Here is a 24419-nt window from a genome sequence, read left to right on the forward strand (position 1 = left end):
CAATTCAACAAGTCAAATCGGCCCAAATTAAAGCCGACGGCTCCTCCGACTGATGACGGCACGGAACACACTGAACAGACTCGAGTCACTGACCTCGTCAGACTGTCAGACGGCCGATAATCGGGTTGGTGTGTCAGCGCCTTAAGACATACAAAGGGTGTAGGATTAAAAAACTAAACAATTATAATATATTCTTAAACTACTAATTTGAATGTTCCTGCCATTAGTGTGAATATCCAATCACACTTAAGCTTAATTTGTGGGCAAAGCAAGTAGCAATATAGCTCAATGGTGTTTTTTGCCCCCAACTGCTCCTTCCAGGCAGCGCTGCGACCGCTGCCTTCAAGGCACCTAACCCTAACCTTAACCTTAACCTTAACCCTAACCACAACCAGTGCCTAATCCTAGTGCCTTCCAGGCAGCACTGCCAGGAAGGCGCCGTTGGGGGCAAAAAACACTGATAAACGTAGCAATACCATTACAAATAAAAGTCTTGCATTGAAAATGTTGTTGTAGTAAAGTAATGCTGTAGTAAAAATACAGAAGTATTCACATCATAATGCACTTAATGCACACAATTATCCAAAGTAATGCCAAATAGCCCCTGTCTGTGTTATATTATTATATAATTGGATCATTATTATTGCTGTATTAATATATAAGCAGTACTTTAATGTTGCAGTTGGTTGAAATGGAGTTAATTTAACGTAACATACTGTTGGGTAATCTATAACAATCTGATGCATACATGTAGAGTACACATTTCCAGCTGAAAAGTAGTTGGAATATAAAGTAGCCTAAAATGGATATACTCAAATTTAAGTGGGTTACACAACAACCTCAAAACTGTACTTGAGTTAATGTACTGGTTAAGTTACACTGGATTTGCTTAACCAAATGCTCTGCTTATTTTTATACATACTTTACTAAAACCATTTAATTTATGTTCCCATTGATGGATGGAGGTGTTAATTTACCCTTTAATATACTTTGTCTGTGGCAGTGAAAACTAAGTTGAATAATATTATTTATTGATTTAATAATAACTATGTAATTGGTAATTGTGTTCTTTTCTTATCCTCTTTATTTTATTTCTTTTGTCAAAAATGTTTCCTTCAAGTTATCCGTTACACTGACGGTATCTACATAAGACTGACATGACACTGTCATGAACGTGTCATAAACATTTATGACATAACGCTTCTGTCAGTAAGTGTCATTCGGTTTTTGTCATGACAAGTTATGGTTATGGTTATGGTTAGGGTCAGGGTTAGGGTTAGAGTTCATGTGTCATGACTGTGTCATGTGTTGATGACAGTGTCATGTCACTCTTATGAAGATACCTTCAAGTAAAGTGTTACCAAGTTATCTATAGCCTACCACAAATAGCTCTCTGTGATATACAATGAAATAAACACTTGTTAAACTCCCTTCAGGTAAAAATTAATACGACATGAATTAAAAAAGGTCTTTAAAGCTCTGGAATTATTGTATCACCTGAAAAGGTCAGTACAGTGACCGGAACCTGAAAATGTCATAACCTGGATTTTATTTAGCCGTAATTAAAAGAAGTATATTATCCACCATATGGACAAAAAAACGTTCTACGTTTTTTTTCTTCTTTTTTTTAATCAACATATAAAACACCTATGTTATATAAGCGAGTGGCTGAGCTGCTCATTGGTTGCCAGAGCTCTCGCTTTCTGCTTCTGTGGGAAAGTCTGGTGTGTGAAGACGCATCTGTCCTTGGGAAGCAGAGATTTATAGATTGTTATATATTTTTGTCACGATTCCTTTCATGTCCCCAAAGAAGCTCAAAGGCAGTACACTGTCACTCTCACAGGTTGAACCCCTTTTTAACTTTCTCTCGGGGAAACCCCTCGGGAATACGCCAAGGATTTTCCACAGCGCACAGGAAGATAAGAATTCCAGTCTTCGAGTCCCAACGCTGAGAGACCATGACAAGTGATTCCAAGAGAAGTGGAAGACAAGAAGCGATTTCAGTTGTGGAGTTTGGTTTCTAGGCGTTTTTGGTCGTGGGTAACACTTTTTTACGGACAGTCTTACGCAGAGATTTTAAATGAGCTTGCGGGTAGGCTATATAAGGCTTCAATGGCTTGCACGAGGACACCTAAACGGGGCGCCCGGGTGTTGATGGACACACGCTGCAAACCTGCAACCTTTTAGTCGTAGCACATGTAAAAGACGGCTTTGCCATCCTGAGCCCTGCCACTAAAACAACCTGTATCACATTTATAGTATGGATAACTGTACGTTTCCCCTCGCGCAAATCCATTTAACAACTTTTCCCGGGGAATGGATTTAATTTGGTGGAAACTGTGAAACCAAACACGTTTCTTATTATGACTTTCATCTTTACGTGTATTCCAGCCACATACACGGTGGATTAGTGTTATTTTTCCACACGTTTCTATTAAAAATTCAGCTCCTCCGTACACTTTAAAGAGTTGTAGCCTAAATCTCGTCGGCTCTCATGGGACTGAGGCATTCGTCGCGTTGTTTGCTGCTACGGCGGAAGATGGCGGAGGCGGACAGCTCGGAGGTAGGGACCTTGTGGTGTCCTGCACCCGGCAATAACGGGACCGGGACACTCTCAGTATGCTTTTTTTTTTTTTTTTTTATCGTGACATCACATTTGACTTGACTATTATGTACACGTCTTTGTTTTTCTTATCATCATCGTAATCACATTTATAATCAATGTTGCTCTATGATAGCGTGCAAGCAAAGCAAAGTGCATTTCCCCAGTGTCCTGCAGATCTTATGTGTGATCATTGTAGACCGCTGTAATTGCAATAGTAGCCTAGTGATAATGCATGCAGAAGGTTGGCCGTTATTGCAGTGATTTTTGGATGCGTGGCCGTATTGAACGTGTCTGTGTTCGCTGTCCTTGGTGCTGAAGCGGAACCTGCATCTTTTACCGGCTCTTCTCTGAGTTTCCTGTCTGTTATAATGTCGAAGACTATATATGTGAATTCTTGTCTGCTTATTATATAAAATCCCCTTTGGCTTGCAATCCATTGACTCTGCCTCTATCAGCCCAATATTAACCTATAGGCGCTCACTCAATATGACTGGACACCCACTCCTCAGACCCTTTGCTTTTTCACTCATTCTTGTGTGTAATTTCTAAATGCTGATACAAATTCTTCCCCTTTCTTGCTTTCTTCCTTCCTCCTTAACAGCGGCAACAGCCTGTCACATCCCCACTCTCTCAGTCTGCCCAGCCCTCCCCACTGCCTAAACCAGTGCCTACTACCCACCATGTGCCCTGCGTCCCCCATACGCCTCATGTAGCAGCCCTGGCCACCTGTCCCGGTCGAGGAAAGATTGCCAAGTTCATCAGCCCGGAGGAAATGACATCACGGGACTATTACTTCGACTCTTATGCCCACTTTGGCATCCATGAGGTAGGCACGCCAGGCTGACAAATGGCAGCTCGGTATGTAAGACCAGGGTAAAAGAATGAGACCAGATGTCTATGCTGATGCTCCGTAACTTGCCAAAGAATTTCAACCCTGTTAGTCTGGCTTTCTGTCTGCAGGATATGTCAAACACCTCTGCTGATTTAATTCCATGGACAGATAGGCTTTGATTTTGGTTGTGGTCCAAATCCACTTTCTGGCATAGAATATTGTATTATATTTTATCCATAACTAAGAAACCATTCCTTACAGACACTTGATTCCAAAGCTTTGGTTAATTGGATCAGAAAATAAATTGCAAAATAACATTACAAAAGCCCAAACAACTGCTAGAAAGTAGAAACAACAAAACAAAGATCCAGACAAAGTACAAATATAAGCTAAGAGGAGTCCTAAGTCCTCAAGCACTTTCAAACACGAGTTTAAACAGTATGAAACCAAATGGCAAAAAAACACAATGACACAAACATCTCTCAGAAGCCGTTTAAAGATCCTTAAAGCACTTAGAAATTCACTTTATTCCAATATCAAAATGCAACAAAAAAATTCCCCCAAATTAGAATAAACTCTAAACATATACCTCAGAGGAAACTTTCCGCCAACATCTTAAATAGATAATAGTCCATGGTCAGTATTCCATAAATGAAAAGAATCTATGTCTGTCTTTTACAGCCAGTGAACTGCTAAATATAATTGCAGAGCTATACCCTAGCTAATGTCTTTGATCTGTAAAGGAGTGGCGGTGGAAAAGTTTGGGGACATATAGACCTTTTTTAATAGTTCCCATATTTAGCATATGGGTCAGGTTTTTGTCTGCTTGCAGACAAAGAGAGTGTCCTGATTAGAGGAGCGCAAAGCGAGGAAGGCGGAAAGTGGGATGTGTGAATGGGCTCAGGGAGATGGATATCAGGCCGTCCCCAAAGACTTTGTGTTGTACTCCTGTCTATTTCAAGAAGCTCTGCCACTGCCACAGAGGCTTTTGGCCTAAATACTGCCTCTTCTTCCTCATTATACATGAAGAAATTATGTATTTATATGCTGAGGAAATTACTCTTTAGCATAATTTATACACATTTGTATGTTCATTATGTAACATTATGTGTTTAGTATTCCTTTGAGCATTTGTATGAATCCCACTATTCTTCAGGTTGTCTATACCAGTTCAGTATAGAAGCTGTAGTGGTTTGCATGTTATTCAAGACTGTACTGTACTGTATGTATCACAGCTATGACCGCTCCGTTTTATCTCTAATTTAAACAGGAGATGCTGAAAGACGAGGTGCGGACGCTGACCTACCGGAACGCCATGTACCACAACAAGCATGTGTTCAAAGATAAAATCGTCCTGGACGTTGGTAGCGGCACAGGGATCCTCTGTATGTTTGCTGCCAATGCCGGCGCCAAACACGTGTATGGGGTGAGACAGATAGATACACCCTTTGACCACGAACAAATACTCCACAGTTTATATTCTCCATTAGAATCATCCAACAGTTTCTGCTATTAAATATTTATGAGAGACAAAAGCCCCACACCCTTTCACTGTCCAAATGAATATCACATCTGGCTCTGCTGTCACATTATCTCTCAACCATGGCCGTTCCTTCTCCATATCAAAGATACACTGGCTTTTTGTAGAATTCCTCTTAAGGGCTAGTTTCTTGTGTTCTGTGGAGAAATTGGTGATCTCTCTCAAACAATCTTACACACACACACACACACACACACACACACACACACACACACACACACACACACACACACACACACACACACACACACACACACACACACACACACACACACACACACACACACACACACACACACACACACACACACACACACACAGTAAGAGACATCTGTCCTTAATCGTCACAGGTCATACATTGCCGGCAGTGTCTCCAACAGTATGTATGATTCATATACTGTATTACACTTATGGATGGGAGAGCAAAATGATGTATTAGTTGTCATGGGGCACAGGGTCTGAGATAAGCGATTAGGGACATTAGTGTTTGGATGGATTGGCAGGATTTGATTAAATTTGCCCTTCCGAGATTACCCCAAAGGTTAACCTACTGTATATAGGGAGGGAAAATGCTAGCTAACACCATTGCAGATCACATCCATTGGCGAAGAAATCATTATTTTCTTTCCAACTAAGGAATATAACATATATCTTATGAATTATTAAAATGACAAAGTGCCTATGTAACTTAGAAACAATGTAGTAATTTCAGCAAACATTTTCTTATTCAGAAGACACCACATCTGTGTTTTTTTTCTTGTGCCTACAGATTGAATGTTCAAGCATTTCCGAATATTCCGAGAAGATTATCAAGTCAAATCACCTACACAATGGTAAGTCAAAGTGGTTTTCCATTACTACTATATTCCTTATATTCCATCTGTCTGAATGCAGAACAGTGCGAAGACGGATCCTCGGGATTAGAAGCAGCGTGAAAAATCAGCATATTTCCATCATTACCGTCACACTCGACAATATTAGTCACAGTTCTGATGGTTAACTGGCAGCTCGCCTCTGATGTCAAATAACCATAATTCCTGCCATCAATCACAAACCCTCAGTGGTGCTGATTACCATTGTAAAATGCCACCCTGAACTTCACAGATGGAGGACTGGTGACAGATGGTGGGTTTCATAACCTGCACATTTGTTATCAGGCTGGTTTTTGTTTCATCTTTTATATTTACATTTCAGGTATTTTAAGATGATGGCATGATAAGTCATAAAAGAATTAAAAACCCAAATCCCAATAATGACTATTTATGTCTGTTTCCCTTTTTAAAATATATCTCCTAGTATCTTCATATCATGGGTCAAAGAGGCCAGTATAGAAAAACTGAAAACAAGACAAATTCATGCATAAAGCACTGAGGCATACGATGAGCGTAGTAATTAAGATGTACTAATTTACAGAAATCCCAAAGCATAAAAACAATCTCATCATCCGAGAATAGGGTTATTGTGATGATGATGCCGTGAAGTAATTTGCTGCCTGCTGTTTTTGTGGCTTTCTCCACACCGCAGTCATTACCATCTTCAAGGGCAAGGTGGAGGAAGTGGAGCTGCCTGTGGAGAAAGTGGACATCATAATCTCAGAGTGGATGGGCTATTGCCTGTTCTACGAGTCCATGCTCAACACCGTCATCTTCGCCAGGGACAAATGGCTGGTATGATGGTGCTGCTGGAGGCTTGGGGAGAGCTGGGGCTTAGTGTGCGAGTAGCTTGCTGGACAAATAAGGCTTTTGACACATAAACACATCAGACAATGATGAAGTAGAGGATTTACAGTACGCTTGTGTGCATGTGTCTGCCGCCCAGATGCTGAGGTAATACATGAATGATCTGGTTTCTATCCTCAGTAGCTGCCTGCAGGCTTTAAACTCGGCACATGCGATCTTATATTACATGCCAGGTGTGTGAACAATAAAGGTGATGGATGGCCGTGTGTGTGTGTGTGTGTGTGTGTGTGTGTGTATTAATACCTGAAGCTTCTTATTGCATTCAGAAACCTGGAGGCCTGATGTTCCCTGACAGAGCAGCTCTCTATGTGGTGGGCATCGAAGACAGGCAGTACAAGGACTTCAAGATTCATTGTGAGTAATGATGGAAGCTTTCTTTTCTCTTTTGCTTTCACGTTTTGTCTCTCTCTGTCTCCTTCTCAGCTGTGCAGTTCATTATTAATGACCACTGTGAAGGTGAAATCAAATCACAGTCCAATTAGAAATAACAATCGTATGGTTCCACTTTCTAACCAGGCTTTCTTTATCAAAGTTGCCTGATGTAATACTGCAGATTGTGAGAAATGAAAAAGTCATGTAAATGTAAAAGGTTGTGGGTTTGTCACATTTGAACGTGCCATCAGATCTGCAGTTATTAATAATAAAAATAAAGAGTTTCTCCACCACAATAACCCTTAAGGTTTGTGTTTGAAGTGTGAACATATTGATAAATGGATTTTGGTGGTGGTTGAAATGTCTGGTCAAGCAAGCTGAGTTAACGCTAGCTAAAAAGATATACAACAGATAAAAACAATTTTTTTAACCCAAATTATATGTACAAATGGCTTGTTATTAATATATATATAAAAAAGTATTTATTAACCAACAGTATTTACACCAGTGAGGTGCCTTTATCCTGCAGTACATTCTCTGCTCACTCCATGTGTTCAAATAGCTTTCACAGCAGAGGGCTGAGCTTAACATTGCGATCTAGATCAAAGCACCAATATTAAAGGTTGCATTCACACTTGTAGTACTTACTTAAGCACTGAATCTGGGTAAATAACTCATACTGGGGTTCCTTTTGCTGCACAGGTGGCCTTCTCTGTTCTATTACATCTACTCATGCACATTAAAGTTCATGCTTTCGCATGAATCCCAAAGAATTCAGTCTATCCAAACCCTCGCGCTCTTATTTTTAGTTTGCGTCGGTGGCATATTCCACCTTCTCATCGTTCAGATTCAGCGTTTGGCCCTCTGACAAACTGAGGTGGAGTGGAGGGACAGAGGGAATGGGGGACGGAAAGCCTGCTTGGTGTGTTTTCAGCCCAAATTATAATAAAAAAAGCCTGCCAGACATGGTGGAGGAGGTTGGAGGAGGCTGGAGTCTATTTTCAGGGGGGGACTTGTCTATCTCCACATAGGGGCTGGATAGACAGAAAGACAGCGTGAGTGCAGGATTTCTTTTCTTGGCAGGGTTAAATGCTTTGTTTTATTTTCTCTTCTACCTTTTTTTGTGTGCTGACAGCTTGGCAGGAACAGAGAGAACAGAGCTTTGCAAGTGTATGAAAAATTCAGAAAGCAGAAACCACATACTGTGTGCATGTCTATTCATTGTGCATTCATTGTGTATGCACAGGGTGGGAAAACGTGTATGGATTCGACATGAGCTGCATTCGCAATGTGGCCATCAAAGAGCCTCTGGTGGATGTGGTAGATCCCAAGCAGGTGGTGACTACTGCCTGCCTCCTAAAGGTTAGTCTATAACAATAATAATAATAATAATTTATACTTATACAAGCAAAGTTTTCATCTTTTGTGTTCTGCCACCAACTACATGCAATCGTTAAAGAAATCTGTGACAGCGATTAATCCCAGAGACTCTGAACAGTCTGCGGAGGCTATTTTCTAGAAAATAATAGAGGTTTCTGGGGATGATGCTGTAATAGTCTGCAGCTCTGTTTCCTTGCTTGAACAGTGGCTTGTCTTTCATCTCAAAAATGAACAGAGGATGAGAGCATTCAGGGAAGTGATAGCTTTGGTGTTTGTCCCCTCTACCTTTCATTTAATCGCTTTTCCTCTTTCACTGTTCCTTCTCTCTGCTTTATATCATGTGCTTTCCATTTCAAGTATCCCATATCTTCATTCCTCTCTCTACTTTTATAATGTTGTAGTCTCATTGATCACTCTTTCCTTCTTAATCAACTCTTCTTAACCTTCATCTCCTGTCACATTCTCGGATTTAAGCAATGTCATGCCTCACTAGTTTGAGCGAACAGGGGAGGTCTCCGTCTCCCTCTACTTCTACCTCTGCGAGATGGTGAAATGTCACACAAGAGCAGGCATTGAGTCACCAGAGGAATACAATGGACTCTCCATCACTTGTATAAGCACCAGCCCTCCTTTTGTGTTCAAAAAGGTGATTTATATGTCAGGTTGGAGGGTGGTTATTAGTTAGAGACATGCTGGTCTGAAAGTTAATTCTTACTGTTTCACATGTATGTGTTTAGGGCTTGTCCACCCCTTCCCCCCCGCTGCCAGCCACTTCACCCTGTCTTAATTCAAACTGCCACTCATTCCTCCCACGCTAAAATGACAAAGGTGCTCCAAGGGACTTTTTTCTCTCTCCTTTCACAATACGCTGTATATGATAGGCCTACTGGCCTGGTATCATTGGAAAGGACAGAGGTGTTAAATCACAATCTGTCATGCTGACTGAACATGGCCAGGTGATCCATGTCCCAATGGGCAGGGCTAGATGAACATGTTGCTTTCTAACCCCCCCTCCCCCGTTAAATACATTATCTACATGGATGACCGGCTGCACTCCTATTTTGGAGCCAAAGTGATGCCTACCAGGTAACAACATGTGATACTTAAATTTGTGGCCATAATCATAAGGCAGTGCTCGATTTAGACACGAGCGAACACACAGAAACACAGCCTCCCTCCCTCGTGGACTTGAGAGAGGACACCCACACAGCATGTGTACTGTGAGCAGGCTTCGTTTGCCAGCCGTGATTCAACCTGTAGGCTCACACACACACACACACAGAAAAATTATGTTGAATAATCAAGCAAGAATTGACATTATACATCTACTGCGTGTGTGTGTGTGTGCGTGTGTGTGAAAAATGACAAGTGGGGGTGACAACTTGTGTGTGTCTGTACTTTTACACGGTGTGCTGTTTGGCTGTGACATGATATTTCATGAATTGAAAAGCACAGAGATCTCATGAAAGCAGAAATAATTGTTTGCCTTTTTTTGCAGGAAGTGGACATCTACACTGTGAAGCCAGAGGACCTGTCCTTCACCTCAGCCTTCTGTCTGCAGATCCAGCGCAACGATTACATCCATGCTCTGGTCACCTATTTTAACATCGAGTTCACCAAGTGTCACAAGAAGACTGGCTTCTCCACTGGTGAGTAGTGTCTGTTCACCCACAATAATTTTTTTTTTTTTTTATCTCACTTACTCCTAGTGGTATCTAGCCACACACTTAGTTGTGTTGGGCCACATTATGAAATATCTGTGAGATTTTTGCCTCCACCCTAATACAATGGAGGTGAAGGCAACTTTGTTTATGGTTCTATGGTTCAACCTTCTGGTTGAGCCAAATGTAATTCAATCAATTCCAAAGCAGTGTTCTATCTAACTGGTCTGTGGAGCCTCAAGAGACGGAGAGGATTATTTTTTGACAAAACTCTTAACCTGTAGGTTTCAGAAGAAGATCAGATTTGATTGGAACTACTTTTCGGCCAAAGGAATGGCACTTGAAAAACGGTTTAAAATGGTTCAGCGAGGCAGAAATCCCAAAGGTAGGTATCCCAAAACTTGAGCAAATAAAAGCAAATACCTTCTCAATGATCTCTCGAATTTAAATAATGGTTGAATGAATGAATGAATGCATCTTTAAGCACAAGCATTTTGAAGCAGTACATCAATGTCCTTAAAATGGAAGTTACCGCACTTTAGCATCTTAGCTCTTGACTCCACTTTGCTGGTGTTACATGAGCCGACCCAGTGTTTGCGGCGACGGAATCAACGAGCGCTTCAGGTAACGTGGTGTCGGGATAGAGTTGCTAAGCTGTTATGTAAGCTTATGTTAATACATTCATGCATCCAGTGCTTACATAATGTCGTGTAGAGGTGGTTCTATGTTTGGCTGAGTCTGTTGGGCCTGAGGCTGAGCATCACTGACAGAGTTCTCTCCTGAGTGAGCTTCAGCTGCTTTTTCTGTTTAAATTTCTCCCATATTAGCATGCCCAAGGAAACTGAGTGCCCATTGGAACCGACACATTTTGTAAATTTGATTATTTCTCACACTGCCCTTAACTTCTCTTTCCTCTTCTTGGCTGCATCTCCTTCCTGCTTTACACTTTTCATCTTTAACCTCCTTACATCTAATCTTCTTTCCTTTTCATTCCTTGTATCACATGTGTTCCTCCTGTCCTCTACCTCAGCTCCCGATGCTGCCAGCACACACTGGAAGCAGACAGTGTTTTACTTGGAGGACTACTTAACTGTCAAGAAGGGGGAGGAGATCTTTGGCAGTGTCGCTGTCAGGCCCAATGAGAAGAATGTGGTAAGACTCATGAAAAATAGCCACGAAATTCTCAGTAGTCTTGGTTTAAATTTCTGGCAGAGAGTTAGTTTTAAATGTAACATCTTCATTATTTTTTAACATAACAAGAACCTACAGCTCTCAAATAAATGTGTGTTAAAAGTACAATATTTGCCCCTGAAACACTGCATTTAAATACCTTTAAAGTGCTTTTTTTTAATTTTGTGTGAAGATTTTGTTGGCTACTTTTATACCAAGTGAGTGGCACAAATATCTTCTGCCAATTATTTCTTAATGAATTCATTAAAAAAATTCTTATTTTACATTAAAGCGTGACCTGGAGTTCACCCTGGAGCTAGACTTTAAAGGACAACTATGTGAGGCCGCCATTTCCCACGACTATAAAATGCGTTAGGAACGACAACAACCTTCCAACTACCCTCAGCCCCTCTCCACACACACTTGGAGAGGGGGATGGCACCAGCTCTCCGACAAGCATTCCAGTTGGCCAGCGAGGGCGACCAGACAGATCTAATTGGATGACATCATGCCAGCACCTAAGTGATGTCATCAGGCAAGTAAATAGGAAAGTATCTATCAGCAATAGTGCCATCACCTGTACCAACTTGATCAACTCGGGCACATCGTTGAATGTAACATCCTAAATGAACTTGATTTTTTTTTTTCTTCTCACTAGTTCATGGAAATTCTAATAATCTTTAATTATTTATATTGTTAGTGCAGCTAATTGAAAAGCATTGATCTTTGTGATGCTGAGAGGGTTACAGCACAGCCATCATCTGTTTTTCCTTTAGTCATTGTTAAGATTTATTATGCACTGTGTAATTGTATAGATGGTGCAGTAATCACTTGTGTTTTATTTTGTTATGTATTATTTGCATGTGAACGTTTTTTTTTTTGCTTCATGGAGTTTAGAGAAAAGTGTGAATTGTAATTTCTTTAATTGAGGATAAGTCAGAACAAATGCACTTTGGTGCCAGAATGAAACAGAAAAATGCCTTTAGAACAGTAACAAACACAGATGCAATATGTCATGTACCACTTTGTTTTGATCGGACAAATTAAGAATATGAAAAAAAAAAGATGAACACGGTGATGAATAAAATGTCAAACAATCAGATGTGTCTCTCATGATTTTCAATTAAACAGCTATTTTAATGAATTACAAATAATTTAGTTTAATTTTCGATTCAACATTAAATATAACTACAATACATTAAAACCAAGATGAACGGAGAAATTAAGACTGGTAAAGCTAGCGTTCAGTTATGAAAAAGCTACAGTGTATTTATGATTTCTCTTCTGGGATAAAAGGTTATCGAAAGGAATTATCACACAGGATATGTTTCTATTTGAAATCTTATAGACCGCACTACTGGGATTTGGCAACGCATTATTCACAGGAAATGGTGCAGCACCTTATTTTTTTTTTTACTTTGGACAAGCTCTTCCTCTGAGCTTCATCATTTTAACTCAACAGACTTGACTGTAGGTTTCATGTTGGGCGACACAGCCCTTCGTGTCGACTTGTCGAACATGTCACGCAATTCTGGGTCAAAATGAAGACCACTTGTTAAAAGACACATTCTATGACCAAGTCCCAAGAATGATTTCATTGCCGTCTTTAAACACTGCAAAACGTGATCTACGTAGAACTCGGAAAATTGAGTATACATGTTACTTGCAGCAGGCTTTCTTCTTTATGGGCTGAGCACTCAGAATGACTGTTGTGTCTCTCACCCTGTCTTCCTGCTCCATTAGCACTCTGAGTAAAGACAGAGACACAGGGAGAAGACTGCATGAGCCGACGCTGTTACCACACACACACCTTCATCAATCTCCTGACAAAAAGGTATCACAAAAGGCCATGTACGCCTCAGCAATGTTCATCATGCATCTGAAGATTGGTGTGTAATAAAAGTACATTATTATTACATTATTTAATTCACAGCTTTGGACTTACCTGGCCAGTTGTGTCAGGGACTCGGTCACATTCTTGGCAGTGTAGGCACTGACCTCAAAGAACATCACCTTGTTTTCCTACACAGAACATACGCACAGAGAGAGAGAGAGTCAAGAAATCAAACAAAGACACCTCCGTCAACATTCTCGTATACTGGGCACGCGCGTGCCCAGTTAAACAGGAGGCAGCATGTATACTCCACCCGTTGCTGGTAGTTGCCATGGTAATGTTAACAGCTCAGTCTCAGAGAACGAGAGAGTCATGACCCAATCAGGTGGCGAAACATTGGTGGCAAGTGGCGGTGTTGCCAAAGGTCTCCATTTGCGGCCGTTGAGACTGCAACACAACCCCCGGAGATTCCGAACCAAAATGGGTCAGAAGTGTTTTCAAATGTCTCCGGTTTAGGGGCTCTGAAATGCCAGCGCAGTGTAAATGTAGCAAAAGATATTTGTTTTTAAACCAAAACTTAGCAGTGTAAATGTAGCCAAAAAGACACGCTGGTGGTCATGATCGGAACTCTCACCAATTGCATCTTTGTGTCGGGATCGAAGCAGAATTAGGATTTTGAGAGCGAGCACGTAAAATAGAACGATCCACGAACTTTGAATTAAACTTACATAAGCCAGCTGCTCGGCTTCTTTGAATGACACCTCCCTGTCTCCATCCATGTCCATTTTGTTGCCCAGAAGGAGGATGGGGATCCCTTCTCCTGCTGCTTCCTGAAAAAAAAGAGCAATCCAATAATTTAGTATAGCCCTTTTTAACAGGAGACACAATGACATGTCACAGTAGTAAAGCCACAGGCGTACATCATAAAATTAACATTGGCTCACTGTCATGGCTTACTGGGACACTTGAATAGAACCCTGCCATTGTTATTGTTATCACCTGTGCTTTTCTTACTATAACAAGTTAAAATGTCTGCTGCGAAGAAGGTCTTTAATATAAATAAAAAAAAGACTCAAAAGAATAGTGCAACATTTTGGGAAGACAAATGATTTAAACCTGTAAATACTGAAAAGTATCAAGTATGTTATATAAATCGACCAACTCTTTACATGAAGGAAACTAGAGATGCAGAGGACTTGGTTGGGTCAAAGGTCAGACCTGGACATTGGTGAGCCAGGGTTGCACGGCCTTAAAGCTCTCCCCCACTGTGACGTCGTACATCACCACCACACCGTCTGCTTTGCGAAAGAACTGCTTGGTTATGCTGCGGTACCTGCGTCAACGACACCGTTTTGACTGTCACCACATTGATCTACTGAACACCACTACAAGTATTATATCATTGAAGTGCACCTAAACACTACTACTGAATTATTAGTATTATTGTATTGAAAAGATATTTATAAAAGTGTGACAAAAAGAGTCTTTTTTTTTTTCAGTCAAGTACACGACAATCCACTTTAACTGTGCGTATATTTCAACTAATCATACTTTTTAATAATATATCAATTATACGTGAGTGTGTGTTGATTTAAAGTACACTCAAAGTAGTATTGCCATTAGCATACTCATTTTAAAGTTAGTACGCTAAAGTACTACTAGAGGAATAACACTCTTTAAAGTAGTATAGTAAAACACAGTTAATGTATTTTTCAAGCACTTACATTTAGCATAAAAAATAAAGATGTGCTTCAAATGTACTTGATGTTTAGGTATAGTGCAAGTATATTACAGTATTCTATACCTGGGATTACCAAAAGACTTACTGCAACAATACGTCCAAAAGAACTGTCATTAAATTATTCATACTCTGTCTTTGTGTGTGTAGCAGTTTGTAAATGATAATAATTTCACTACTACATCTATTCATTACACGTTTATTTTCACTTTACTTTTTCACTAAACTTGCAAACCGATTGGCTTCACTTGTTTTGACTCTAAAAAAAATAAATAGAAACTCGCCTCTCTTGTCCTGCTGTGTCCCAAAGCTGCATGGCTACCTGCATATTGTCCAGGGTTAGTGTCTTCACACTGTAGTCAATACCTGATTAATTAAGACACAGCAAAGATCAAAATATGGTGATAAATCATGATAAAATATGTGGCTACACGTCTCATATTTAATTTGAATTGGATTATATTCATGGTTTATTGCACAGAGCAGCAAAGATAAAAACGGCCAATAGGGGGGTCTGGCGAGGCGTGAGACTGACTGTGCCTCATTCCAGAGGAGGAGGGGGGGGGACGACAAAGTGGAGATAACAAGGCTCGCGTGAGGATTGGGAAAGATGAAAGCAAGGAGAACAATTCATGAGAAGTGACATAATCTGCAGTACAATGTGTGCCAGGGTTCTTAGACAGGCAGTGTGACTTCCCAAGCCCTTTCATGTGATGCTAAGTAGCCCTCAGATCTTCAGTGCAAGCATCCATAAACACACATACTGTACACACACACACACGCGCACACACACACTCGCGCACACAAACACACGGCATTCGAATTTGTTCAAAACAGCCTCTGACACTTTTTTTACGTACATGCAACCCAATATTATTACAATGTTTCTCTTCTCACCCACAGTAGCAGTTGTGGAGGGGTGGAAACGGCCCTCACAGAAGGAGCGCAGCAGGGACGTCTTGCCTACACTCGAGTTGCCAACCAGGACCACTTTAAACAGACGGTCCGGGGCAAACAGTGCTCCTTCTTTTGTCTTTTGAAGCAGATAACAGAAAAGAGCAAAGACAGAGAGACACACATTCATTTTCATTTGGTTCATTACCTCTGCAGGTGATAACACATTTTTTTGTTAAGATCATAAACATGTTTGGAGCTCCACAGCTGTGTGGACCTACTTGCTGCGTCTCCTTCCCGACCGGCTGTCCTCTTGGAGACATGGGTGTCTTTTTCACTCGGGTAAAGCGGGAATTCCTTGCCGGAGGGGCTTCTGACGACACAGGGGCGTGACTATAGGGTGGGGTGGTTGTTGTTGTTGTTGTTGTTGTTGTTGTTTCGACGTCGCTCTGAGCTTCCTCTTCCTCCTCATCGTTCACCTCGTCTTCCTCCTCACTGAGCTGGTGCAGCAGAAAGTGAGGCCCTCCTTGGAGCAGGTGGGGCAGGTGGTCCTCCTCGATGGAGATGACACGACGGAGGGGCCATCCGTCCGGAGGGGCGTCCAAGGCCTCCTCTTCCACCCCGGTCTTCTTCTCCATTTCCACTTTCTTCGCTCTCTCTCTGTCCTTCCCCGTCACCCGCTTAGTGGCGGCCATCTTGCCGGGTGATTTTTTGGCCTTTGCCTTCACATCGTGCTCTTTAGTCGGAGCGGGGTTGGTGTAACCGTTGGCTAAGCCAGAGTTTTTCCTTGCTGTAGGGCGTTGTTGACACGTGGGGGCGCTGACATTAGTGGCGGAGGAGGAGGAGGGGCCGGTGATGGTGGCGTCATCCTCACTACAGGAGGAGGAAGCAACAAACACGATTTGAAGGTGCTCTATAGGCAAGGCCTCCAGAGACTGATAGGACCCATCCACCAACAGTGGGGCTCTTTAAAAAAAAAAAAACAGAGGAGAAACAGAGGATATACTGGGTCAAGTTTCAAATCTGGAGGCCAAAGCACTCAAATGATACTGATTTTGGTCTCATCTAAACAAAACAAGTGAATTCAGTTGATTGTTGTAAGTGTATAGAATCAGATATCCTCTGTTTTTCCTCCTTTGATACATGATTTTCTCATCAAACTGAGGCGGGAATTCTTCTTTGTCACACAGGAAATACTCTAACAGATGATTTATGTTAAGGAGTATTTGGGAGATAAAGGGATCACCTTTTTGTCGGCTGGCTGGTGTCATCAAACACACTGTCGAGGCCCGCTCTCTGTTTCTGCTTCTTACGGAGGGAGTTTCGAGGCTTATTGAAATGAAGGGGATGTATGTTTGTGTTACAGAGTTATTTTATCAGTCAGGTGATGCCATGATGGATGCTGCAGCAATGCAATTAGATTAAATGTATACTCACTACGCCGCAGCATATGTCTCGCTCATCTTTTAAATGTTTGTTCATCTCCCTGGGAAAATTGAAAAGAAAGATGGAATCTGCTGTGAAAAGGATGCATTGAAAAGCAGGAAAAAAAAGCACCAGAGTTGTTGCAAAACCTTGAACTTACTCAGCGACCACATGTGTGAGGTTTGCCAATTAGAAATTAACCAGAAGCCAAAAAGATTAAAACCAACTACTACCCAGGTTTGATATGTGCTCATGGAATGTCCCGATTGTACCTGAGGAGATCAAGTTGCTTCATGAGACTTTGCTTCTCTCTCTGGAGTCCCTCAGTTACTCTGTACATTTCCCTGAAACAAGACAGAACTCACAATATTCAGCAGAAGTACACGTGAGTATATTCAATTTTATTCAATTCAATTTATAGTGTCAAATCATTAACAGGAGTCATCTCAGGACACTTTACAGATAGAGAGACTTTATAATTTACAAAGACCCAACAATTCAACAAAAAAGTTATGCGTTTGTGGTCTTAGAAGCCGAATATAAGGAAACACTCTCACAACTCAAGCATGTGTAATAGGTGTGTATACCCACATCTCTTTCTCCTGTTGCAGCTGGGCGGCCTGCTCCTGCAGCATGGCCAGCTGATCCTGGGCCAGCGCCAGGTCCTGGCTGGTGCTCTGCAGCGCTCGGGACAGCTCTTCGTTGGTCATCTTCAGCTTGACGTTCTCCACGTGGCTCTCCTGCTTCTCGCTGTTCAGCTCGAGGCACTGGAGCTCTAACTGGAGGGAGAGGGAAATATTCACAGGAATGAAATGCACTAATGCTGGGTGAGTGTACTTAAGGACAGTGGGAAATGAACTGTATGGCTGCTGTTTAAACCCCTCCCTACAACACTTGTCAACTAGTGGGAAGGATTAAAACCACACTTCACCATAATCGCAGGGGATTCTGACTTGACTAACATTTTAGTGTATAACGTATTTGTCAGATGTTTCAGCATTTTGAATTTGACTTTTATTTTACACCTAAGAATAGTATCCGTCTTGCATTATTTTGTCAGGAGCTGCACCACAAAGCCATTTCTTGTTTAAATATAGAGTCAATCATTTCAAATGAATGTTTTAATATCTACATGTTGTGTGAATGGTTGTTGTTGTCATTTAACTTGAGTCATGAGATGGCTTGGGAACAGCCTCCTGTCCCATATTAAGGCATGTTCTACGAAAACGTCAAAATCTAAATTAAAAGACCCCCCCCCCCCCCGTTGCTTTTAGCGACACCTGAGGCCGCCTGGCTTCTGTCAAGCCACCTCCTGATCTGGATTTTTATTCCCTATAGTGCTTTTAAGCCATTGCTGATTTAATTCACTCTTCTAACTTCCTTCATTTTTAACATTGGTTTTACCATGCAAGTCATTTTGTAATGTTGTGTTTGTTATGTACTTTTTTTTTTATTAATGTAGCCTGCTGTTGTTTATCTATGTATCGAGGCATATTTCACCCCATCTGCCCTGGTTGTAAAGCACCTTGGGTCAGCTTATACTGTTTTGAATGTGCTATATAAATAAAGATGACTTGACTTGGAAATATGCACTCACTAACCCTTTTCTGCTTCTGGAAAATAAGTTCCAGCTCTTTCTCCTTTGAAAACAGTTGGTGCTCCAGGTCCTGGCTGCGGGACTGGAGACGCTCAGAGTCCTGCATGGCCAGAAGAAGAAAAGGTTAAAGGTCAAATGGTTAAGGAGTAGGCACATGATTAAGATCCCCTCCAGACATATACAAATTCTGCACAGTGAATGTCAAACATCCACGTTGCAAAACAATAAGCAAAACCTTTTTGAGTGGAGGGCAACTTTAAGCATCTTGCCATACCAAAATTTTATGCTGTTATTTTGTTGCTAAAGGAGAGGTTGCTTTAGTAGGTTTTGTTTGTGTTTTAGCTCTTTTACCTTCAGTATCAGCCTGTCTTTCTCGTTTTTAATCTGCGCCTCCATCTCTTCGTATAAATAACGTATCTCACTGTCATGTGTTGCAGCCTTCCTGCACAGAGGGACGGCAGAGACATTACAATTATTAAAGTAACTGGTGAATAATTGAAAGACGTGAAGTACGACATAACATAATATCTAGGAACAGAACAGCATTGTTGTCTAGGGTTGAGCTTAATGCTGTGTCTTTAATTACATGTAAATACTTGAGCACACACACACACCTACAGACACAGCAACTGAGCTTAATTTTTTCAAAAGAATACTGAGTGGTATTTACATTCCCTCTGACAATTGTTAAGACCCAAACAGCCAATTAGTAAAGTCTAGAGGAATAACAAGCATTTACACAGTACCATGCAGTGCCATGGGAAAACTATGCATGTTTTACAAACAGCCTAAAATCACTCTATTCTCTGCACACGGACACCTGCAATTTGACGTTCAAAAATGTTCCTCGTGAATCTATGAAATATGTTGACCATGACATATAATATATATAGCAATAAGATATACCGTGTATATCTTATTGATTTCCATGCCCCCTGAGGCATTGTTTTAATGGATTTCCAAAACAGCAGAATGTGGTCAGACTTTAGAGCGGGCCTCCAGATTAGTGGTCATTTGACACGGATAAAGGGGTCGTTCTATAGAGAATTACAGGTAAATCCATGCAATCAGTCTCAGGCTGTAATATGAATGCACACACACAGAAACACACAAACACACAGTTGCATCACAGATCCTTCAGGCGACTAATGACAGAGAAGGACATTTGCTATTTGTGGTACATAAAATACAGTACTTAAACACTTTAATTGTGGGAACCAATTTAGAAATGTGGTCTTTTTAACCCAGGATCAAACCCTCCCCCCTTTTCATTACCTTGCTTCCTCTTGCAAGAAAAAAAGAGTAAGACACCACAGTTGAAGGGGATACTCTCTTTATGAGTGCATGTGTGTCCTGCCGTACTACCTCTGGAGGGCGCTCTCCATCTCTTTCCTCTCCTGGTGGGCATCTTTAATCTGGTGGGTGACTCTGGCCAGGAACTCCTCAAAATTGGACAGGAGGTGAGGCTCGTCTCGCCTGAGCTGGGCCCAAAGACTGCGCACCTCGCCTGGACTGGAGAGAGGGAAAAGGAGAAGACATAAAGAGGGTTTCTTTTATCAAGTATGAATTATGGCAGTCACACAGCATGAGTTTGACACAAAACACACCAAAATGCATACTGATTAAAGACTTTCAGTGATAACACTCACTCCTCAAAGACATTACTGGCCCCCAGGCTCTCCAGCAGCATACAGAAGTGGCCCTCCTCCTCGTCAACTCCTGACAGCTTGGCTTCCCATTGGCTCTGATAAAAGGCTTCGTTGGCCCTAACGACAGGGCCAGGGGCCTGATTTTGGTCATCGGTCACAGAGATCCTCCGGCCATGCAGGAACTGACCTGAGATACACCCACACAGCATTTTTAAATCACCTCAGTAGCTTCTGGACATTAGCTTTAGCTTGACAGTAAATACAATTTCCAAAACATACTGTCATCTTTCCTGTTTAGCACTTGTGCAGAGGCACTTATAATTTTAAAGCGGGACTTTGTAACTTTGTAAAAAATAAATCATATTTCTTTCCGCACAAATAAAAAGATGAATTCATAAGTAATAACACACACCTTTGCTTGATACAATACACTTTTTGCTGCTGCAGCCTTAACTTACAGTACATGTATGACCAGTAGCTTATGGTGGCTTATGTTGGTAATTGTTAGCAAACTTTAGATAGATGTGTAACTGACATAAGTGAGTTCAGTGACATTATGACCCTTGTGTTACTGTTCCACTATGTTTTAGCATGTATTGTTGTCCTTTAATTTTCACTTGGCCTCTGTTCAGCTAAAATTACAGTCTAGCTTTAAACATTTATAGACTTCAAACACAAAACGAAGGGCATGTCATGCATTTTATTTTCCATGACAGAAACTTTCTGAATTACTTTCTTGATATTCCACAGCACAATAGCGTCTGTGACGGATCAAAGCAAGCTGTATAAAGGCCTCTGACGGCAGGAGACCTACTGAATCCAGAGGAGAATGCCTCCTGCGTGAGGTAACCAGTGCCGTCTGTATCCAGAGAGTCAAACACATCCTCCAGCTCCTCCGCAGACAGAGGCAGCTCTCTGTGGAGCCTCTGCCAGGAAAACATAAACACGCAGGACATTTAAAATGCTGTTGTGCTGAACCGAACAGAAATTATCAACAATATAAAACATGAGCCACTGCTACAGCTACCTATGGATGTGGTTTGGAGTTACATTAGAAACCATTTAAAGTAACACTAGAACTAGTATCTAATCATTAAATGTCACCTACAAATTCTGAGCTATTCTGTCATATCTGGCTCTGTATTGTTAGAATTAAACACACTGAATAAGCACTGGCACAAAGTGGCTGCTTTATGTGTCACTGAACAAAGCTTCTCTTGGAAACCCTCAACACTAACAATAGCAACAAAAGGCATGCTGCTCACAAGGGCCCTGTTCTAATTAACTGACAACACAGCTCGGACATTATTAGCACTTTGAAGAGGCTTGAGTGTATGGTTTCTGCCAGTAAAATGATGTGTGTGTGCGTTTAAGAGTTAGGTAAATCTATACTCATTAACATTTCCATTAATGGTGCTACTCTGCCACTTCACCGGCTGTTCCGAGTGTGTTGAGTGGTTGAAGAGCTTTCTTTTACAATGTTAATATAACATGAAAAAAAAAAAAAAATCTCAGAATCAAGCGATAATGGCAGCTGTGGCACTAAGTGGTTCTTGCTTGCCATTCACATTACAGCACCAAGGGACACTTAATTATGCCACAGGTAAATGCGTGTCCCCTTCGACCTATTGTTCTTCTTAGCGGAGGCTTAATGCATTCACAGAGCATCAGTGGATTTTAAAAGGAAGAATGTGAGACTTTAAAGAATGACTGTGACTAGGAAAAACAAACCTCTCAAAAGAGAATGTTTGTGCTTTAAAGTAGAAATGAAGAGCTGAAACAAGTATTCCATTCGTTAATTAGTTGATTGACAGAAAATGAAATGGCAACAACTTTGGAAAATAAAAGGCCAAAATGTGCAGTTTCCAGCCCCTAAAATGTGCATAATGTCTATGTTTTGTTGTCTTGTATGATAGTTAATTGAATATCCCCCCCCCCCCCATACACACACACAAACGTTTGTAGCACTATCTTTGTGGGGACCCATCATTGACATAATGCATTCCCTAGCCCCCTTACCCTAACCTTAACAATCACAACTAAATGCCTAACCTTAACCCTTACCCTAATCCTAAAACCACGTCTTAACCCTCAAACAGCCCTTTAAACTTGTGGGGTCCAGCATTTTGGCCCCACAAAGCTGTCAGGACCACACACACACACACACACACACACACACACACACACACACACACACACACACACACACACACACACACACACACACACACACACACACACACACACACACACACACACACACACACACAGCTTCTCTAACCCTCATATCGGTGCGGGTAATGAAGCCTTTGCCCTCCACATCGCAGGTCTGGAAGAACTCCTTGGTCTTGTCCAGCAGGGCGATTTGACCCCAGTCTGAGCGCCTCCTCCCTGGGCTCAGGCCGAAGCCGTTCACCTTGCCTTCTTCCTCCATGTCTGGGATGCTTTAAGGAGCAGCACGGTGTTAGTTGCATGTACTTCAGTTGCAGTCAGGAGTGGAATCAGACATCAGGCCTCCTCACTGGCCCTGTAGCCTGTGCTCTGGGGCTCTTACAGTCACCATGACGACAGAGACAGGAAGTAGCATCAGATGTTGAGATCACTGATAACGTTTTGTGGCTAATACACACACTCAAAACTGGTTGCAGGTCCTGTGAGACAGAGAGGAAACAGTACAAATGCACTTCTTAGCTAAAGGTGGCATTTTGAGAAAACTAGTGGGAAAACGTCTGCTTACACAAGTGATCAGAACATTATTGCAACAGTACCACATTTTTTACTATACAGTAGTTCCCTTTTCTAATAAGCCAGGAACAAGTACCTCACAAAGGTATGTAAACACAGTGTAAAGGATTATCTTAATACCCAGCCATACAGAACACATGACAGCATAATGCCTGCAAGACTGCAGGAGCCAAGAGGCAGAGTCACAGCTAAAAATCGGAGCTATTATGTATCGCCCAACAGTGGTTTCTTGTTTTGTCATCACAACTTCATGATGACTCAAATAAGGTTTTAAAGTACTGTCTTATTTGCAGTTAAGAGCCAGGGTACAGTTTGTAGAAATATGAGAAGCAGATATATGGTTTTAAAGTCAAGATATGTGAACTAACCTCTTATGAGGGAAGATGTTGGGTTTCAGCTTTGCAGCAAACAAAACATGATGTTTAAAAGCTGTAAATTAGACATTAAATACATTACACTCCTCTTAGTATCCTCAAAGGACTTTTTGAACACCAATACATCCTCCTATATGCACAGGCCTCAACTGTGTTACCCTTAGCAGTATATTACTGTAAAAAAAAAAAAAAGTTAGAATCTTCTAAATATGCAGTATGAAAGATAAGGAACGCATTGGGTCTTTCTTTGCAACAAACAAAACTTGTGGCAAATTCTTTCTGCTCCCAACCTTCCTACTTTAACCAGATACAGTTTTAATGTACTTAAAATGAACTACAAATGGCTTGAATGTCTCTCTTTAAATAAACCAGCAACAGAAGGAGAGGTCTTACCTTTTACAAATGATAAGCACAAGAAAAAGTGAAGCCTTTTTCCGCTCTCAGTATCAACAGAGCAGCGGCCGCGCTCTGTGTTTAGGAAGTCTCGCCTCACAGATGAATGTTAGAGAAGTCATTCTGCAACCATGTGATGTCATGAGGAAGCAGCCGGAGGCTTTGGCAGCCTGCGTTCACACATTGCTCCCACAGTGAGAGAGAGAGGGTTGCAGGGTCAACTCTGTTTAAGCAGGCTACATGTTTGCGACATGTTTATATCGCCTGTATCTATGACGACAGCAGAATCTAGACCACTAGTATATTGAATGTCAATGTGTTATTGGAAAGAGGTTTTCATTAGGAACAAAAAAGCATTATGTTTTGGCATTAGCAAAGTTGAATTAGAAAATTTATGTCATTTTTAAGGGGTTTATAAAAGCAAAATGAGTTGACTACTGATGCTACTTTACTGACTACTGAATGATTGTT

The 24419-nt window shown here is 41.3% G+C and overlaps 2 protein-coding genes across 7 annotated transcripts; one reads left to right on the forward strand and one right to left on the reverse strand.

Annotated features, from left to right (window-relative positions):
• The first annotated feature begins 1729 nt into the window (after window positions 1-1729).
• On the forward strand, window positions 1730-12397 carry LOC120553244 (protein arginine N-methyltransferase 8-B-like). 2 transcript variants are annotated; one of them, XM_039791458.1, is made up of 10 exons: window positions 1730-2617; window positions 3207-3431; window positions 4708-4863; window positions 5747-5810; window positions 6502-6644; window positions 6983-7070; window positions 8335-8450; window positions 9967-10117; window positions 11160-11281; window positions 11592-12397. In XM_039791458.1, exons 1-10 carry the CDS (start codon window positions 2495-2497, stop codon window positions 11673-11675), a joined length of 1272 nt encoding a protein of 423 aa, XP_039647392.1. In that variant the 5' UTR covers window positions 1730-2494; the 3' UTR covers window positions 11676-12397. The 2 variants fall into 2 exon arrangements, with proteins under 2 accessions (XP_039647392.1, XP_039647393.1); XM_039791459.1 differs by having other exon boundaries at window positions 1732-2563; window positions 11592-11946.
• Window positions 12398-12668: 271 nt separating this feature from the next.
• Window positions 12669-24362, reverse strand: cracr2ab (calcium release activated channel regulator 2Ab). Of its 5 annotated transcripts, none has more exons than XM_039791452.1 (19): window positions 23949-24362; window positions 23550-23610; window positions 22718-23087; window positions 21251-21362; window positions 20437-20623; window positions 20153-20299; window positions 19139-19229; window positions 18792-18887; window positions 17782-17969; window positions 17463-17534; window positions 17203-17251; window positions 17012-17094; window positions 16047-16638; window positions 15769-15904; window positions 15156-15237; window positions 14352-14466; window positions 13862-13963; window positions 13245-13321; window positions 12669-13046 (listed from the first exon to the last, which is right to left on the reverse strand). In XM_039791452.1, the coding sequence occupies exons 3-19, from the start codon at window positions 22868-22870 to the stop codon at window positions 12959-12961; spliced, it is 2370 nt and encodes a 789-aa protein (XP_039647386.1). In that variant the 5' UTR covers window positions 22871-23087; window positions 23550-23610; window positions 23949-24362; the 3' UTR covers window positions 12669-12958. The 5 variants fall into 5 exon arrangements, 4 of the variants coding, with proteins under 4 accessions (XP_039647386.1, XP_039647384.1, XP_039647385.1 ...); XM_039791450.1 differs by having other exon boundaries at window positions 16047-16731; XM_039791451.1 differs by lacking the exon at window positions 23550-23610 and having other exon boundaries at window positions 16047-16731.
• Window positions 24363-24419: the final 57 nt, after the last annotated feature.

This window comes from Perca fluviatilis, chromosome 23 (genome assembly GCF_010015445.1).
Source record: "Perca fluviatilis chromosome 23, GENO_Pfluv_1.0, whole genome shotgun sequence".
In the NCBI taxonomy this organism is placed as follows: Eukaryota; Metazoa; Chordata; class Actinopteri; order Perciformes; family Percidae; genus Perca; species Perca fluviatilis.

What these genes read in the sequence shown, in the direction of transcription:
- cracr2ab (XM_039791451.1), bottom strand. Translation starts at nt 22,870, where the DNA reads ATGGAGGAAGAAGGCAAGGTGAACGGCTTCGGCCTGAGCCCAGGGAGG. An exon ending in ATGGAGAGCGCCCTCCAGAG is followed by an intron (nt 19,230 to 20,152) that starts GTAGTACGGCAG and finishes CCCTCTGTGCAG; the next exon opens with GAAGGCTGCAACACATGACA. An exon ending in CTCCACAACTGCTACTGTGG is followed by an intron (nt 15,238 to 15,768) that starts GTGAGAAGAGAA and finishes TTAATTAATCAG; the next exon opens with GTATTGACTACAGTGTGAAG.
- LOC120553244 (XM_039791458.1), top strand. Translation starts at nt 2,495, where the DNA reads ATGGGACTGAGGCATTCGTCGCGTTGTTTGCTGCTACGGCGGAAGATG. An exon ending in CCCACTTTGGCATCCATGAG is followed by an intron (nt 3,432 to 4,707) that starts GTAGGCACGCCA and finishes TAATTTAAACAG; the next exon opens with GAGATGCTGAAAGACGAGGT. An exon ending in GTCAAATCACCTACACAATG is followed by an intron (nt 5,811 to 6,501) that starts GTAAGTCAAAGT and finishes TCCACACCGCAG; the next exon opens with TCATTACCATCTTCAAGGGC.